The sequence below is a fragment of the Mustela nivalis genome (genome assembly GCF_964662115.1).
Source record: "Mustela nivalis genome assembly, chromosome: 14".
Taxonomy (NCBI): Eukaryota; Metazoa; Chordata; class Mammalia; order Carnivora; family Mustelidae; genus Mustela; species Mustela nivalis.
Window position 1 is genome coordinate 40,374,501 of NC_139033.1, and position 20,395 is coordinate 40,394,895.

General features: G+C 38.9%; 1 protein-coding gene across 3 annotated transcripts in view; it reads right to left on the minus strand.

Annotated features, from left to right (window-relative positions):
• DCC (DCC netrin 1 receptor) overlaps positions 1-20,395 on the minus strand; it is a 1,135,716-nt gene that overhangs the window by 15,262 nt on the left and 1,100,059 nt on the right. For all 3 annotated transcript variants that reach the window (XM_082699428.1, XM_082699427.1, XM_082699426.1), the window contains exon 27: positions 15,931-16,143. In XM_082699428.1, coding sequence (XP_082555554.1) covers positions 15,931-16,143 — 213 coding nt within the window. The remainder of the gene's footprint in view (positions 1-15,930; positions 16,144-20,395) is intronic.

Genomic DNA, 20,395 nt, shown 5'->3' on the forward strand with positions numbered 1-20,395 from the left:
GATCATATATGTCAATGATCATATATTTTAAAATATTTTCAACTGTAAGTTAAACACCTTCACCACTTCCATCCCAAAGAATACGTATGCCATTGAGGAAAGTAACTTAGGTAAGCATTTTCATTTTCTCCATTAAGAAGCCAACTTCTTCTCTGTATTTTGCTGCCATACTTTTAGGGGTTGTCTACACTTGCACATCACCTATTTATTTATTCACCATGTCTCTCTCAGACACCTGGTTTTGACCTCACCAATCTATATAAATGTCAGACATAAAGGTCATAAATACCATCATAGTTTTTCAACCTAATGGGTATCTGCCTTATAAATTTCTCTATAGGACTTGTTAGCATTATGTTTTCTCAGTTCTAGGAGTCACAGCAATATTATTATAGTTTTTATTTTTTCTCTTAAAATTATACAGCTAAATCAATGGAATGCTCCAAAGGCAATGGCATCTTTATATACTTGCTGAGGTATTTAGGGATATAGTGAACTGATGTCTGTAATTCCTTTGAAATGCATAAAAAATTAAGGTGGATGGTTGGATAAACATGAGGCAAAAATACAGAATCTAGGTGGTGGGTACAGGGAAGTTGACTGTATAATTTTTCTGAGCATTTAATATTTTTATAGTAAAATACTGGAAGAAAATAAGAACAATGGCAACTTTGAATCAAAGACTTATTTTGTTTAAAACTGCCTTTTCCTTGAAATGCTCTACCTTCTTGGCTTCTGAAAAATGTTACCATTGTTCTACCTCTAGTACATCTTTATTTACTCCCTCATAAAATGTAGACTTACCTCATATCTCATTTTTCAAATTTCTTTCTTTTCCTTCAAATTCTTTCTCTGGGAGTTGTCATCTATCTACCCCATGCTAAATAAAGCTCTCACCTCTCTGAAAATGATTCTCTAACCTACTCTTCAGTTTTTTTTTTTAATTTTTAATTTTTTATAAACATATATTTTTATCCCCATGGGTACAGGTCTGTGAATCGCCAGGTTTACACACTTCACAGCACTCACCAAAGCACATACCCTCCCCAATGTCCATAACCCCACCCCCTTCCCCCAGCAACCCTCAGTTTGTTTTGTGAGATTGAGTCACTTATGGTTTGTCTCTCTCCCAATCCCATCTTGTTTCATTGATTCTTCTCCTACCCACTTAAGCCCCCATGTTGCCACTACTTCCTCATATCAGGGAGATCATATGACAGTTGTCTTTCTCTGCTTGACTTATTTCGCTAAGCATGATACGCTCTAGTTCCATCCATGTTGTCGCAAATGGCAAGATTTCATTTCTTTTGATGGCTGCATAGTATTCCATTGTGTATATATACCACATCTTCTTGATCCATTCATCTGTTGATGGACATTTAGGTTCTTTCCATAGTTTGGCTATTGTGGACATTGCTGCTATAAACATTCGGGTGCATGTGCCCCTTTGGATCACTACGTTTGTATATTTAGGGTAAATACCCAGTAGTGCAATTGCTGGGTCATAGGGCAGTTCTATTTTCAACATTTTGAGAAACCTCCATGCTGTTTTCCAGAGTGGCTGCACCAGCTTGCATTCCCACCAACAGTGTAGGAGGGTTCCCCTTTCTCAGTTTTGATTCCCTCTTGAATTCCTCCCACTTCCCCACACCCACTGTCTAGCTCCATTGAGTGGTCCCCTGCCCCTTCAGGCTCAACAAACTCCACTCTCTCCGGATGCTCGCTTTCCTCTCACGGAGTACCTTCTCAGCTCACTCCCCTCCTTCTGTTTGCTTATAACTGTGTGCCTCAGGACACAGGGTTCAAACAGCTGAGTCACCCTGCACCTCACTTTCCCCCTCATTCTTCATAGCCAATCATTCACTCAATTGCCTGTTTCTTGTTTTGGAAGACAAGTCCTGCCGCTTTCTCCTCCATCAGTTCTCACTTGCATCAATCTACATTACACACTTTCCATTTTCATCTCAGTTTGCGATTTGATTCTCCTAAGTCACTAACCTACCTTCCCCTAGCTTATCTCGTGATTACTCTAGGAATCACGCTCTCTAACAAAAGAATGTTACCTGTAGACTCTGAAAACATGTTGTACTTTCTCATCCCTGGCATTTTCTTCACTCTGGTCCTTCCTGGTATGCTTTTGTGATTCTCCAGCAATCAAGGAATGAATATTGCCATCATGCAGAACTAGCCGTACACGCTGTCTCCACACTTTAGTAACGGTGATCTTGGAGATGCTATTCAATTCTCCTCTACTCTGGGTCCATTGCATATAAAATGACATGGTCTACTCTGCGGAGATGGTGTGGGATTTATAGACAAGACATGTGTAGAATGGCATTCTTCATAGTCCTTATTTATAGCTTATTTATAGCTATAAATAGTCCTTATTTATAGCTATCATTGCCAACTGATAAACATTTTTATTATAAAATGATTTGTATTTTACCCTGAGCTAACCAGAAATGCAATTTCCTGAGAATAGTCTATTCCCCCCAAAGATATTGTTGATTGTGATTTTATTCTTTATTTGCAGTGGAACAAAATGTCAATGAAAAATTCTGACTCATCCTCGTCATGCTGGGTCAGAAAGATCTCTTCAAGTCCATATATGGGAAATTATTTATAAGGAAGATATGTTGTTATGCAATGTTCCATAACTTTTCAATATTTGACATGTTCTTGCAGCATGAAGTTTCTGAATATTTCATATCTATAAGACAATTGGAAGCTAGTTGTGAAAAATAGGCTATTGGATATTTTGTATTGGGCTAATAAATAAGCCCATGGTATTGCTGGGTTTTTGACATTTATATAGATATTTATTTTAGTCTTCCAAAGAGAAATGAAACTTTCTCTGGTTGGATGTGTTGGGCCAATTCAAGTATGAAAAATATGTAATCAATACATATTTGCAAAGGAAAATGAAATAAAAAAGACAAAAGCTAAGGCAAATGTAAATAATACATGGAGAAAACAGAAATAAACAAAGTCTATTTTTTTTTTCCTTTTCCTCTTGTGAATGTATCTGGAGTTTTTTTGTCATGGATTAGTGTTAGAATACTTCTGGAAAAAATAATCTCTCTATAGATATATATTTACATGTTAAGGGAGATACTAAAATATATGTGGAGTGTTTCGTATTTGTGACATTACTAATTGCATAATCATTGTCCCTTTATGTACATGTATTATTATTATATATATAGTTGCTCAGAAAAGTAGGCTTTGGTTTCAGAGAGTCCTAGGTTCAATTCTTGGCCCTGACATTTCAATATAATGTAACATTGAATTAATTATTTTATCTTCTCTGATCCCAAGATTCCTCATGAGTCAATACTTTCCTGTGTTTCTATGAACATTAATATAAGATAGCAAATTCACATGTTAAGTGTTTGCTAATGGCAACTGTCGATAACAAAGTTTGCAAGCAAATCACCATGCTTATTATCAGTTCATTTTTTCCTGGAGTATCTACTGGGATCCAGCACATACTAGGTTTTATTGTGATATGAAAGACTATTGAAAATTGGTGTCTATTATCATATTAAATGTTGGCTTGGGAAGATAAGCCATATGAGCGGTATTTCATTAGAATTATACTGCGTGTAGAATAAAGAGATAAAATTTAAGAATATATGCAGGAACTAAGAAGGGACTGACTGTGTGGCAGCTGGAAGACAGGGAGCGCACTGGAGCTGAAGGAGGAGAGGGCGACGGAGCCTGAGCGACAGATGGTCCCCGACTGGCTCAGGTTTCAGAAACTGGATCCTGCACCATCTGTCTAACCCAGCAGTACCAGGAGAAAGGTAAATATGTGCAGAAAATTCTCAGACATCAAAAACATCAAGAAATTGAGGGAAAAAGTCTTAAAGCATTTTTGTCATGGTACTTTTCAATACTCTATCATTGTTCCTCTCTCTGATCTGTAATTTCTTAAATTCAAATACTCGGGTACTGGTAGGTCCTTGTATAGGTCCTGTTACCACTTAAGAAGCGTGATAGGAGAGAGGGAGGTAACCAAACAACCTTGTAATGCAAAAGAAAGAAAAAGAAAGACATCTGTGGGGAGAGAGAGAGAAAAAGAGGGGGCACAGAGGGAGAGAGGAAGACTTGTTCCAACATTTATTGGAGGAGGTTCTTTTTCTGTAAAAACTCCCCTCTCTTGCACCTGCTCTCTACTATTGCCAAGCCTCCTCAAACATATATTTACTCCTTAGAATGATTTATTGTCCGATAAATGATTTATGATGATATTTTTCAGGATATTATATAATACAACCTAACTTTTTCAGTACTCAAATAAACATTTCTTTTATAACCTCCCATTCTCTGTGATTTATATTACCCCTGCGTATCGGTTCACTTACATGGTCACCACCAAAAATATTGTTTAAATATTTTTTATTGATTTCCTATGCTCGTCACCCTGGTATGACACCAGATGAATCTAAAATTGTCATTGTACCGTGAGTCACTGTTTGAGGAAACGTGGGTGTAATCATCCAGGCTGTGATGAAGCACTTTCTATTGCACACCAGAGCACGAGATGCCACAAACAGGTTCTGATGACCTCCTTAAATGACAACCCATCTCGGGTTCCCACAGAACCTCCCTTTCTGGGGAAAACTTATCACAGGTGGTTATGAATCTTATCTATTAGTCTCACTTAAAAAAACAACAAAAAAGAGACCGTTTCTGAAGTGGGATCCCTTTTAAGACAATAAAATATTAATTCAATTCCTTCATCAGGCATTGACAAATACACATTAAGGCCCCAGGTGTTTGCACAAGAAAATGAATGACCTAATTTTGCAGAATTTCATTTGAGCAGGGGCAACGTGTTCAGCTCCTGGCCTTAGATTTCCAGAAAGTTACTTTTTACTAAAGGCCTTTGGATTGGTCTAAAAAACAAAACAAAATGAAGCAAAGCAGAAAATACTGTTGTTTACATTGCACCACTGAGCCTAAATGCAGGATTATGACAAAGTGGCTGGTTAAGTGGTCCTTAACTTGTTATAGATAATGAACAGTTTGGGACTCTAACAAAAGCTGTAAATGCACTCGCTGGGAAAAATGTGCATGTGCTCCCTCACAAACACACACACGCACACACACACAGGTGAATTTAATTTCAAGTGAGTTACAAAACCCTCGAGTTCTTCCATATATTATAGGTGAAGGACACGTGGTATGTTCTAGAACCTCACTTCTTGAAGTGTGATCTACAGAGTGCAGAATCTCAGGCACTCCTTCAGAGCCACTGATTCAGAATCTGCGTTTTAATAAGATCTGTAGGTTATTCCCCGGCATGTAATAAGGAATGTGGCTTTAGCGAGTCATGTTCATAAAGAGTTTAAAATGAAAAACTTACATGTCAAATCACATTTGGAAATGAATCATACTATATATAATATTCCTAATAAAATAAAATATATGAGGGATACCTGGGTGGCTCAGTTGGCTGGGCTGTTGCCTCGGCTCGGGTCATGATCCCAAGGTCGTGGGACCAAGTCCTGCATTGGGCTCCTTGCTAGATGGGGAGCCTGCTTCTCTCGCTGCCTCTGCCTGCCTCTCTGCCTGCTTGTGTGTACTTTTTCTCTCTCTCTGGCAAATAAATAAAATCTTAAAAAGAAGACAAAGATATCAGTAATGTTTTACATATATTTGATAACTTCTTTTTCCCACTTTCAACAGCTCAATTCTTGCTCCCTACTTTGCATTCTTCCTTGCCCTGCTATTCTCTTTGCAGAGAGTTAATGCAGGGAAGAGCTAAGTCAGATATTAGAGCTGGGTTCTGGGAAATTCCATGGGCTTTAGTCATGTTAAACTGGTTCATCCTGAGAAGCAATTTAGGAAATGCACTGTTTCTAAGAGAGAAAAGTCAGGCACGTGACCACCAAATCTATACACCGTTTGGACATAAATCCTTACTGGGTTTGAAGAATGGGCTCTCATACCAATTGGTAAAAACAGATTAAGAGATTAGAGAGGGAATGTAATTTAATGCCGTTTGGTCATTTAAAGGGTCTGGTGGGAGCTTCCTGCTTGTTGGATATATTTATAATTTGAGAGCAAGACCTGTTCAACTGGAAGAGGCCACACTTCTCTCTCTACTTAGGAAACCATATTGAGACAGCGCTGAGCAGACAGACCCTCTGCTCTCGTCTGCTCAGCACTCTTTGTGCAAGGGTACAAGGGCTGCCCTCTTTCTGGTGGGTGCACAGGGAGTGAAATATAACATTCTGGAGTTAGATCTTGTTTCACCAGCCACTAAACCCTTATAATTTATTTTAACCCCCTTTTCACCTAATCTTACAGCTTCTGAATATAAGGACTTCACCAGGACCCATGTATACCTCAGCGTGGTCTCCCGCTTATATCAAATCGTAAGCTCCTGGATGCAGGGCTCACATTTTTAACTAATATAATTCATTTTACATGAACAAACCCTTTCCATACTAGATTTTATTTCCACCATTTATGGTGAGACATGAAAGCATAAAGAGGTGAAGTGACTTATTTGACACTAACCCAGCCAATGAGCAAGGAAGTAGGGTCCTAGAGTTTTCATATATATATATATATATATATATATATATATATATATATATTTTTTTTTTTTTTTTTTTTTTCCCTGTAAATGCTCTTTCAGTCCTATGTGGCTCCTGCCAGAGAAGAGAACAGGGGATTGGGATATACTTCTCATCACATGGCCCCACTGTGATGCCTTTAGTCCTGCCCTGGGGTAGGCATCAGCTCAGATCCTGTGCACAAAGCCACCTATTTCAAAGAACTAACTGAGGCACCACTCCAAAGAGTAGCTGAAAAGAGAACAAACCAATAACTATAATTTTACATGCAACACCGACTGAAACACGAGCTTTAAACTAGCTATCTCAACCTTGAAAGGTAGACTAGGTCAACGCATTATTATAATTGGAAATATGCTCTTTCGGTGGCTCAGGTGACCCCAGACCCAACAACTGGGTAAAAGGATGGGAAATGGGAAGAAGTACGTTGAAGAAGAGTACTTGGGAGTAGATATGAAAAGGGTATCGTTGCGAATATCATTATTCTTAATTCCTATAAGCCTCTATCTGCAATTAGGTCATAATATGTCTCTTGGTTTGAAATCAATAGGGCTGACTTCTTGTTTTTCACTAAAAGAAGAAGGAGAGAGAAAAGAAAAAGGAGGAGGAGGGGGAGGAGAAGCAGGAGGAGAAGCAGAAGAAGGAGAAGAAGCAGGAGGAAAAAAACAAGGAGCAGAAGGTGGAAAGGGGTGGGGGGGGAGGAGGAAAAGAAGGAGGAAGAAGGAAAGGAAGTAGCAGCAGCTTCCTAAATAAAATCCCTTTACCACGAAAGATAAGGCATTCTTTCCTGAGAGTCTTGACTTTCTTTCTGGTAAATAAAAAGATGCTAGTAATAAGAACTTCAACCCTAGCTATGAAATACACAGGACGTTTAACAGGGCACTTGAATCCTCCATTAAGTCCCAGCCAGTGAGATAAGCATTATAAACATTCCGAAGGGGAGAGCTCTAAATGGTTTTAGCAATGGTTTTCTTACTTTATTTTAATATCACAGGGATTTTTTTGTTTTCAGTGTGCTAGATTTTTCACAACACATTTTCAATACTCCATTAACCCAGAGTTTTATGTGAACACTTTATTTGTTTCAAAATTTCCCCTGGCTCCCGAAGGAACAGAAACCGGATGCTAATTGGTGAACTATAAGGAATTCCATCAACTTCTGTCAGTACTGACAGTGCACACTATGAGTTCAGAATCTACTTGAGTGAATCCCCTTCTCTTACTCATACTTTTTGACAAAGCAAAGAAAAAATATAGATAGAATATCCACCCTTGTTTCTGCAGTAAATAAAACTGCTAGAATTTCATAAGTTTCATTCTCTTTAGAGATGAAAGACTATCAAATTTCACAGATGAGAATAAGTAGGACTCGGGGGAGGAAAATTCATACCAAAATTGGCATAATGGAAAGACTCAGGACTCTATTTCCACTGAGCCACACTCTGTCTTCCTATAAAGAAGGTAGATGTCATTCTCCATTGTAGTATCGATGTTAAATTAGTGTATAGATTTTCCAGGGGTGGTGGCTTCATTATCATTTTGTTTTGTTTGTTTTTGTTTTGTTTTGTTTTTCCCACTCAATGCAATTTAATTCAGCTTTGGAATAAGAGGTCATACATAGTTGAGAACATAATACCTTAGGCTCCGTTGGTTGTGACGTCATAAATTTTTCAGCTTTTCTAATCCTCTTGCCAACTCTCAAGTTGCTTTGCTTCACCTGTAATCACCATTTGACTTGAAATTGAAGACCTGAATTCAATTTCTGGCTTTTACCTTCATTATTCTATTCTGATCAGCTTCACAGATATTTATTGAGTGCTCACTGTGGCTTACATAAAGGTCCTAAGGGCAATGACACATGATCCTAGAGAAGTTACAAGTTATTCAACCTCTGTGAGTGTCTCCCTCTGTGTCAGTAATGATGATTATAGTTACTTCTCTGTTAGGCATAAACTCATTTGGAAAGGTCCTTTATAAACTATAAAAGGCGGCAAGATCTAAAGCCTTAACCTTATTAATTTTACGTAAACTTATTTTAGAAAAAGACACTTTGATCCTCAAGATGTTTCATAAGAAACAAAATTTACACAGCAAAGTTAACCATGTGACCTATGACATTCTTAGGAAATGTGAAAGGAATGTTTGCTGCTTTGAAAACAACTTATTGCTCAACCTTTTCCTTTTCCTTGTCATTCTCTGGCACTCACTGGGCCACCCACTCCCCAGTAAAATCGAAGGACATTCTTAAATTGTATGTTTCAAATGTATGTAGTCTACTTGGTAACGAAGTTCCAAAAATAGATATTTTTCATTTTCTCTTATGATTATGTAGGTGGTAACTCAATACTTTAACCCCAGAGGTTAACTGCATTAAGTTGACAAGTAACCTCAATTTTATATATTGATATAACTGTTTCTGGTGCAATATTTTCTCTTATTCTTTTTAATTGAGCAAAAGTTTGGTTGAAAGGACTTAGATTTTGACTCAACTGTCCTCCCTCCTCCCAACAGGTTTTTGCAATTCTAAAGAAACACCAGCTGTTTGCTGTTCCTGCTCGCTGACCGTGACATTTTCTAACTCACAACCTGAAGAATATTATCATGTGCCTTGATTTTTATCTTCACTTTATGCTTCCTTCTATTCTTCTTTATTTTTGTTGCTGGACTCCAAAGCCTTGGCTACCTGTGGTGTGTGGTACTGGAAGCAACAAATGTCAGCTCCCTGTCTTCTTACTGTCCTGAAGAGGGACATGGGCAGGCCGGACAAGTGAGTTTAAGCAGATGGGAGCTAGTCCCGAGTCCCTGGGTAGTCACGACTTTTGCTAGAACTTCTTTCTTCCATCTAGCCTACCTGAAGGAATACAACATTTACTCAAATGCTAAGCTAAATAACTCAAACTACCTTCGATGCAACAATTCTTTCTAATGGATATTTAATAACTAGGAATATCCTAGAGGCCCTGAGGTGGGGGTGGGGAAGTTGAACTATGAATAGCTATTCACATCACAAAGAAGTTAAATAACATCCTTTGTTTCTCTTCAATATTCTATTTCTCTGAATTCTTATACTTGGCCATTAGTTCAATTGTTGACCTTGGGGAAGCTGCTTAGTCTTTTAGACTTTGGTTTTGTCATTTATAAATGACACACCAGTCACACGACTTACTTCTAATGTTTCCTCTAGCAATCATTTCCCTCCCTTTGAGGCAATTAGAAGAGCTCTTTCCTCTTTAAATACTGGAACCTCATCCTAGAGAAAATAATATTTTATTAAAATACCAAGTAGTCTCCCGAGTCACAAACATTGGTGATATATGAGGTAATTTTGACTTATTTTTCCTAAGGGATAATTAAGGGTGTCTAGACCAAATGAAATTAGATTTCACCTATCAAAAAAATTCTGTTAAGAATGAGGACAGGAGAACTTCAAGGAACTGCCTACAGAAACAAATAAATGAAAACAGAGATGATCTTACATATGAGATGAAATGTAACAGGAGATAGTGTCGTTTTCCCCATCAGACGTGATTAATGGTATTGGTCCCAATAATGTCAAATCAACGTATATCTCCTACTTGGCTGTGCCAATGATTTATTTGACCTGACTGACCTGAAAAGTGACCATCTTGGTTCACCTGTGGAAGGATGTCTGTTCTCCCATGACCTCTGTCTGTGACTGATTTCAGCAGAACAAAACACTCCTTTGGTCTCCTTGATGAACACCCTCTACGGTGGCCTACAAGTGGCTCAGGGAATGCAGCAATTGTATTAATGTGTTATAGTAATTTATTGGCAGTTTTGTGTGATAGCATATTTACTGAAATGAGGCCTGTCAAAAAGATCAGGTTATAGCAGGAACACATGATTTCCCAACCAGCCATAAAATATAAATCAAATGCCTTTCCTGCCCACTGTCAGCCACCTCCACCCACTCCTTGTCCTCAGTCCTCAGACAAATTGAAGCACATACCACATTTTGCAGAAGGAAAATCAAACTCAATTTCGTAGTACAATGAGATGAGTTTTGGTCTTGTCATGTCCACTGACATATTGATTCCCCGAAGATTGGAAAGATTGGAATGTTCTAGGTTTTTGCTTTTATACAAGAAAACATGCGGAAACGCAGTGTGTAAATGGAGGGCAGTAAAGCCCGTGAGCCCCTTTACAAAGATGCAAGAACTCCATGGGCCCATGTTGTAAAACAGTCACTAGTTAGTATTAAAGTCACTATTTAAGAGGTCACATTTTCTTTCTCTTTAGAATTACAGCCTCAGAAGACAAATGGTCTCCTAATCCAGGTTCATTTAAAGTGCAGCTGATCATTTCACAGCTAAAAGGAATTTTCACTAGTGAAGAAAAAAAAAAAAACACCACCCTATCTTGGCCCTTTGTAGAATTTATGTCAGATCTATAATGCCAGAAGCGCAACACTCCATCAAACATTTTCTATTTAACCTGAAAGGGGACGAAGCCAAATCACTTAGACGTCCGCATCTGTGATTTGCAAAGTGCGGTGATTGGAGCCTCCCTGAAATGTGTCAAGACTGCACAGTTATTCACTGGGAAGCGTTACGAAACGGAACCACTTTATCACGAGGGGATGATGAAATTGTAAGAAACACCATAAAGTACTCTAGTCCAGGAAACTAAATTTTAAGTCGGCAGGTGGAAAGGGGGAAAGAAAAAAAAAAAAGAAAAGAAAAAGAAAAAACAATGAAGGAATGAATTTGTCTTTTCAGGTGGACAGAATTTCAGTCATTATAACAACCGGCTGACTTTCTAATTACACGATTATAAAAATACCGCAAAGTTCTCCCCAACTCCGTGGAGACAGTTACTGCATACTGTGCGCTGCCCTATATGTCACACCCTGAGAACGCAGCTCCACATGCATTACTGGAAGTCCAACTGAGGCACAGATCAATGATGCTGCCCTTAAAAAATCCACACACAGGAATATGAGTAGGGAAAGAGCTTCTTGGTTGATCCTAATTCAAGCGGTTTCAAAGCAGAAGGAGCTTCTCATTTGCGGTGATCTTTAAAAATTATAGCAATGCCTCACATTACCATATTCTAAAGTAATTACTTGCAGTAAGTAAAGATAAATTCATTAGAAATTACTCAGTCCTTTATTGTGAAATCCGAAGTAAAATTATTTGAGGTATTTTTTTTTTCAAGCCGACAAGAGAATGACTTTACTTCATCAATCAGTTTGACTAAAGTAATGATTTTCTTAGAATTAAAATTTGTTGAAAGCTCTAAGTATTTCATCTTTTAGGCTAAGAAGCATGTAGTTAATGTCACAGCTAATACATTTGTCAGTCTGCTAATTTTCTTTTTCTATTAGAATAAGTAAACATCAGCCCTTTCTTAAAAGCATACTATTTACCATGTGTCAGAAGCAATGCAGGGAGAACTTATTTGAAAATCATGAGGTAAGACATTATGAAATGAACAGGAATCACAGGGAGACAATGAAGGAGAAACATGAAAAGGAAAAGCATTTAATAATTCCAAAGTGATCGCAGGATATGCCTCAAGGTGAGAGGGGCGAAGATGGCGTTTAAAGGAGAACCATGAAAGACGTATAATCCCTCCCCAAACCCAGAGATACTGGAAAGCATAAAAAAAGAGAGAGTTTTTAAGAAACAGTTTAAATAAAAACAAGAATGATAGTTAAAACTAGATAGATAGTTAATAAAAAGAAGGCTCTTAAGTGTACAGTGGAGATCAAAGAAAACGAGATCTTGCCCACATGGCATTAGATCAAAGAATGGCTCTTCAAATGTGCTTATGTTTTGAGAGAACAGGTGTAGAGACAGCAGAAAGGACTCTATTTCCCATCTTTTAAAGACATAATAAGCTTAGTTATGCTACATTGTGTTAGACTTTGTTTAAGGTCGCTTTCCTATTACTGTAACTGGAAGAAAACAATAAGTAGTAAATAACAATGCCAGGGCTTTGTTCTGTCTATTGTCAGATGCTCTTTCTAAAATGAGGGTTCTTTGTTACCACAGTTCTCTGGAGCATGGGTTGATTTCGAAGCGTGTGTTCCAAGGTAAATATTTCTGCCATGGTAAAATTTCTTTTAAAAGTACTTCACAGGGGTGCCTGGGTGGCTCAGTGGGTTAAAGCCTCTGCCTTCGGCTCAGGTCATGATCCCAGCGTCCTGGGATACAGTCCCGCATGGGGCTCTCTGCTCAGTGGGGAGCCTGCTTCCTCCTGTCTCTCTGCCTGCCTCTCTGCCTACTTGTGATCTCTGTCAAATAAATAAATAAAACCTTTAAATTTAAAAAAAAAAAGTGACTTCACAATTTTATTTTCATCTTTTTTTTCTCAATGTGATAACATAGTTAATTTTTACTCCCAACTAAAGAGAGTAGCTAACAGTATTAAAGTGCTTTGGCACCTAGTTTTTTGGTATTGTGAAACTGGTGTTCTTCCACATAAAATAGTTAAACCTCTTACCTTTCCTCATTTAAAATATGAGTGAGGAAGTCTTGTGAGGAAAAGGTATTCCTTAACTCAAAATTACTTCAAATGTTTCTCATTTTTATTTTTATCAGTTTTTGAATGATTTGAGGTAATAAGTTTTTAAATAAATTATCTTTGTTTTGGTCACTAAATAAGTTAGACACAAATAACAGGTGCAAATGAGTTCATCAAACCTCAGAACCTGTGCTATAACCAAAAAGAATAGAAACAGATACATCCCTCAGTAGTTGTGCAGACTTAACTATATTACGTAAATTAACTGAGTCACCATTCTGGTAGCCATGAACTAGGGTTAAGAAAGTAGCAAAGTTGCTCTGAGGATCAAATGTAGTGTTACAAGTCTGCTGAAGCATGCCAGGCATAGAACTCAAGTTCAACAAAAGGTTGAATACCAGTTACTTCTGAGGTCTGTTCTTTTGGTTGGTACTGCAGTGGGAAACAGTGCAACCAGAAATCACCAGGCAGTGAGATCGGCACACAGGAATTTCATTAAATGAATCTTCTTGCTTCCTACTGTCCTTGTCTCGATTAGCAAAGACCTCATAGTTTCAGGGCACTATAAAGTAGCAGACTCTGCCCATAATGTGAGTGGAGTGTATAGATGTGGGGAGTGGGGTTTGGGCAATATAGATCTCTTTTAAATCCTAGTGTGGGCTTCTTTTGGGTTAGGAGAGCTATTTCCTGTGAAACGAAGTCATGGCAGCCATCGGGATTATGTGTCAGAGAGGACAGTCTTCATACATCCCAAGGATGGGAATCCCACATCGCTATGCTCCATCCCACCTCCCCACGTTAGCTGGTAGCTGAGCTTCCACACCACACACCACAGCAAAGGCAGAACACCACAGAGCATTAACACAAATCACTTAATATGGTACCGGGAACAAGGAACGTTCTTTAAATTAGATAATATTCATAATTGCAATTGTGGCTTTTCTAGCTTTTGCAGTCGTTATGAGTCTTATAAATTATTTCGGTGACTACAGCTGCTCTGGGTATGGATCTGAATAACAGAAACTTACATATATTTGCTGAATTGCCAATCCAGCTGTGTCTATGCACCTCTACTTACTTGGGACCCCTGAACTTTGCTATCTTGTGCGTGATATATTGGCGCTGTTAAGAATTATTCTAATCCTTCAAATAATTTTAAGCACTAGGTCGTTCTTTATGTATCTCCTTATCTATCTATTGTTCTATCTTTTATCCTATCCTTGGCTTTTCCTCTTTCTTCTTCGTTTTCTCTTCCTTCTCCTTCCTCTTCTTTTCCCCCTCTCTGCTCTCCCTCTGCCCCCTAATCCCTGACAGAAACAAAGAAGAACTCTGGATTAGTGCCACTGGATACCAGTTGAGGCAATCAAATGAACACTGCATTGGGAAGAGGGCACTCTAGTTCTCATCTCTGCCAACTGATCTTCTTAGAAAGGCATTCTTTAAGGCTAGTGTTCCTAATTCCAATGTCGCGGGGAGGGGGTTTCCCCACCAATAGCAACCAATTCTCAGACACCAGCAGGGTGTCTCAGAATTCAACTCAATTCTGAGATGATCGACCTGGAAATAGTAACAGATTCCACAGGTTAAGGATTCGGCCATACTAAACTGCCTCCCACCCCTGACTTCAGATGCTACTCACATGCTCCAGGCTGCTACCTCTGCTTCTGACCTACCAGCTACAAACTGGTGGTTCCAAGGACCAACCCCCTCCCCCTGCCCCACACACCTTGGGTTCAATGCATTTGCTAGAGCAGCTCACAGAACTCAGGAAAACATGTTTACCGATTTATTAAAGGGTATGATAAAGGATATGAATCAACAGCCAGATGAAGAGACACATAGAGCGAGGTCCAGAGAAAGAGTATAGAGTTTCTATCCCTTCTCTAGTCCCATCCTTCTCCCCAAATTTCCACATGTAAACTGACCTGGAGGCTTTCCAAACCCTGTCCTCTGAGATTTTTATGGAACTTTGTTGCATAGCCATGCTTGACTAAGTCATTGGTCCTTGGCAGATTCCACCTCCCCTTCTCCCCTCCCTGGAGGTTGTGAGTGAGACTGAAAGCTCCAACTCTCCAGTCATGGTTGGTCTTCCTAGCAACCAGCCCTCACCTTTGAGGGGGTTGACCAAAGTTCATGTTCAAAAGCAAGCAAGAAAACAAACAAACAAACAAAAACCCAGGAAAAGTCACATTCATTAACATAACTAAGGATTCTTTTATCCACTTATCACCAAGGAAATTCTAAGGACTTGACAGCTGTGAGCTCCAGAGTACCTAGAAACTGTGGAGGAAGACCTAATATAAACGAGAACTCTATTATGATCATCTGAATGACGGAATGTGTATTTCTCCTAAGTCAAGCTATCACAGTTACCATAGAGATGTTACTTCCTAACCAAGTTTTTGTTTTATCATTTCTAAAATTAAGAAGTTGCATTTTTCTCCTTTCTGGCCCTGGAAATTGGAAATAAGAACCTCTGGAAGAGGACAATTGAAAGGTTACTAAGCGGAATTATGGGTTTACATGCATAGCTCTGAAGAGTGTTTTTTTTTCAGGCTTTTATACGTCTTCGTCTAGTCTTGGTGCCTAGCCTTAAATTCTAAGATCCACGTGGCCGACAAAAGAACCAGGAATGTTTCCAGCAGTGTTCAGGATCCACGAATGGCTTTCCGAAGGAATGAAAGGCACCTATAACCAGCCAGTTGCTTGCCAAAGCAGACACTTACAAGCTGCCCTACGAACCTCAGTGGTGAACAGATTTTTGCATCCCGTCTTTTCCGGAACCCTCATACACTTAAGGAGAGGCACAGAGGAAAACAACTATTTCAAATGTGAACAAACAGGCATTTACCTGGCTGAGACAAGAGTGGCGTGTAAGGGACTTTCGGTTCTATTGCACTCATTGGTGGAGGTAGCAAAGGATTAGCAAAGCTGCGGAGTGGGTGGGTTGGTCGAACACAGGCCGTGGGGATGGTTCTGCTTGGTGCCTCCTCAGTGCTGGGGTGCTCAGGCTGTGCTGGGGGCAGCAGCGGTGGCTGTTGGCTGGCTGGTCCTTCACTCACCGCTGCAATGGAGACAAGAAAAGCCATTCATTACTCCAGAACAAAGCTTGCTTTCCCTAAGCCAGCTGCAGCGTCTCCATTTAGAGAAACATGTCAGGATCTGGCCAATCTCTTCTAAAAGTTATGAACATTCTCCTTCCTCTTCCTTCATACATATCTGGGATATAATAGCACATCTTCTTTAAACGGTGGAACTAGATCCAGCAACACAGGGATCCCTTTCGCAGGAAGAATAGTAAAATATACAGACAGCATTGACTCTATTGCCCGAACTGACAGGGCCCTGTAATCATAAGTGATGAGCAAGAAAAAAAGAGTTATTTCTCCTTTCATAAGTAGCAATGCCAGCGAAATTCAATATCCCAAACCCAGCTACAGCTGCATTATTATCTACCAACCAATATGCCAATTTTTTCTGCGATTTAAACATGCCATGTCAACTGTCAAACAAATCAGAGCTACCAGGTGTTCAAGGCATTGCTAATAAAATGATACAAATAATAGCCACAATCATTGTCTTCCGTAGCAAAAAAGAAGCACATCCAGCTCAGAAGTTATATGAGAGATGACTTTGCTGGAACAAGCTACCTGAATGCAGAATTGTAATTTTTCCTCTTTAGTAGCAAACCTTGTAATTTTCAGTCAGATTACTGTAGTTGAAGAGGTTTCCCACAGTCATTTGTGATCGCCTTTGGGGCATTTGGACGGCTCCGTGCACAGAAAAAAAACCTTTTCTCCAGAGAACACAGTTCAGTGGGACTAAAATATGGGCAAGGCAGTTTCTTATGATAAAAACACTGTGACTTGACTTTTACCCTCCGTATTCAAAATCAACAGGTCCAGGTGAAACTGTAAACGCAAAGAGCTGCTTTGGAGGTCTAAGTGTTGATGAAATAAGATATTTCTGATGATTTACTTTTAAAGAAAGTTCCACTGAGTAAGTGGGAAAAAATGCAGTGACAGAAGATAGCATATCTCACTTTTGGAAGAGAATTTTTAACCAGGAACTATTTTGACATAATTAGTTTGTGAGATAATTTTGAGACAATTCTCTGGAAGGCTCCATAAGGTCAGCAAAGGGCAGCGGAGCCAGAAAGAAAATGATAATTCTGAAGAGAGTAGAAATTCAAGTCACCAAAGATCAAGACATTCTATTAAAGATATGCAGGAATGAAATGTGCCTTCAGAGGGTGTTTGATATTAAGTCTCATTTTTCTATATTCAGAAAGGGCTAGAGATCCTCTGGGTCATTGAGAAGCCTCTGGCCTTACCCTAATCAAAGACAGAGGCAGGGGATACATAGGGTTGGCTGAGGATAGGATATGGCCACCTAGCAACCAGAGCTGGTAAACAGGCAAAGACTTGATAAAAGATTTCTTCAAAAAAAAAAAATGTAATCAAGACAGCAAACTGATAGAACTCTGGCAAGAGGAGTTTCCTGTCTCTAAGCTAGGAAGTCCTATCATGGAGGGGAGGGGCACATGCATACAAAATATCAAGGTTAAATGGTGGGACTGTTGGGGCACCTGGATGGCTCAGTTGGGTAAGTGTCTGTCTTCAGCTCAGGTCATGATCCCAGGGTCCTGGGATGGAGCCCCACACTGGGCTCCCTGCTCAGTGGAGAGCCTGCTTCTCCCTCTTCCTCTACTTGCTACTCTGACTACTTATGCTCACTCTCTGTCAAGTAACTAACTAAATAAATAAAATCTTAAATAAAATAAAATAAAACTCTTTAAAAAAAAATGGTGGGACTCTAAGGACTCTTGATCTCAGGGTTGTGAGTTTAAGCTCCACACTGGGCATTGAGATTACTCAAAAATAAAATCTTAAAAAAAAAAAAAAAGAAGAAGAGGAAAAAGGAGAAACAGGTGTTCTTGTATTCAAATTATGCAGTCTTGATTGAATACAAGAACACTTGTTTCTCCCTCCTTAATATTCTTAGGGGCAACTGGCTGGCTTAGTTGGAAGAGAATGTGACTCTTGACCTCAGGGTCATTGAGTCTGAGCCCCACATTGGGTGTAGAGATTACAAACAAACAAACAAACAAATAAAAACTTTAAAGACTGCATAAATTAGATGGTTGACAATATAGTGTTACAGGCAAAGAAAATTATACCAGTTTTACTCTGGACTCATATTTAATCTAAGGGAGAAAATGACCAATGGTCAATATCCAAATAACAGTATTTCTTAGCTCTAGCTCAGAGAGAAGAGGTTGTAGGAACCTATATCTGGGTCCCTCTTCATTACCAATGGGTTGGTTTTTATTACAGGTGCATACTACCATATTAAGAATAACTTTCCAGGGAAAGAAATTTCACAATTTCCATAGAAATCTGCCCTAAGTAACTGTATTGAAGATGGATTGTAATACATCCATATCATATTTTAGAAACTGCTTTAGCCATTAAAGAAATAATGATATATTTTGTGTTCTTTATTCCTTCCTTCATATTTTCATATTCTATTTCTTCTACATTTTTGAAATGAAAAAGATTTATGTTAAAATATTATTGACATTAGACTTAACAAAATTGACATGCACTTTTTTAGTCTTCTAAAATTTAGTTTCTCACACACACAAAAATAAAATTTAGTTTCTCAAAAACCTCAGGCTTCAGAGAAATTTTGATGACATCATGGAATATTTGGGGGTCACTCCCATTCCTATTCTCTTTAATGGCATTGCTCACTGGCATCTCTAAAGACACAAATTCTCCACATGCCCAGTCCTCCATCCCTAGGTCTTCAGGTGGTCACCATGATTCCCCCTGGGAACACATTTGAGGGAATAATGGTAGCTCCGCACAGATGGACCAGCTCACTGGCAAAATCAATCTTTAGTACCACACACAATGGAAAGGAAAATGCCTAATTGAATGTGCTAACTGGGAATGGGAGACTGTATGCATCACTAATCTGTAAGGAACTAGTTCTATTTTGTTGAAAATGATGTTTGCTTAATATCTAATCCAATGGGCAAGGTTTTCTTTAGTCAATTCATAATTCTCGTATTTTATGTGGAGCACAAGAAATGCTTTTCAGAACTGGCTGACCTTTGAGGGAATCAAACCTCTTAAATGCGATAGCCATGGCTCCCCTGGAGCAAAGCCCTCGTGTCAGATGAGTCCTTTGGCCAGTTCAGTTGCCAGCATCAGGACACCTATATGAAGCGAATTGGCTCAGTGACATGGTATTTCAGAGCTTGGAAAGCAAAAAAAACACCTCCCTTTGCCCATGAAGCACAGCCTTCCTGCAATTCAGAAAATAAAGGGAGAATCAAGGAAGTGCTGGCAAGGCACTCGTTTTCAAATGATGAAATGGTGGAACTCCATTGTACAAATAGTGTACAATTACACAGCAGAGTTGAATTTCAAGGCGCTTTATAATAATTAATGTCAACACATAAATAATTGCTATAGAATGACTGGCAAAAATATTGCAAAAATGGAAATGGGCATTTTTCTTCTATTGCAAATTGTAGTATTTGAAAGAAATAGAGCATGCCAGTAACTCTACACAAAGACTTTGAGACATGAACACTTAAGGAACCCAATTCACTCATTAATCTCAGAACAAAAACTGTGCAATATTCCTGAGTAACCCCAGTTCCTGATAGTGTGAATTTTTGCATAGTCCCTATAGAGAAATTTATAAACTCAACTATGCCCATGATTGTATCTAGGTTAAGTCCCATTATTATTGGATTTCCAATCGGGGGGAGAGTTGGGACAGAAAAATAACATGAGTGAGGTTGACCAGCCTTCTCACTAAGGCAACACCCACACTGAAAGGAATGATAAAAAATTGCCTAATCTCTGGTATCTACCTGTTTCAAGAATGAGAAAATGGGGGCACCAGGTTTATAGTGACTTGTAGAAATGGGGCCTCAAGACTATCTGTTGGTTGAAGTTTTCAAAATATGGCACTGTTTCTTGTTCCCCAGGAACAAGACTTATTGAACTACTGAAGCTAAGACCAGAACTATGGTTTGTTAGTAGAACGAGGAGGTATCTGTCCACCAGAATTATATAAGTCTTTATCAGTAGATAACCAAATGTGTGTAATGCAAATAAATGATCTCCTACAACTTTCTTTTTCTTTTGGTAGGAGAGAAGTTCAGCTTTATTTGTGACTTTCAGAAAGGAGCAGCTCTCTCAAAACAGAGTTTATGTGATTCATTTAGTGATTCTTGGGCAACTCAAAGGTCTTTCAGATAACTTTGGAGGAAGGAGAGCCTCCACACTTGGCAC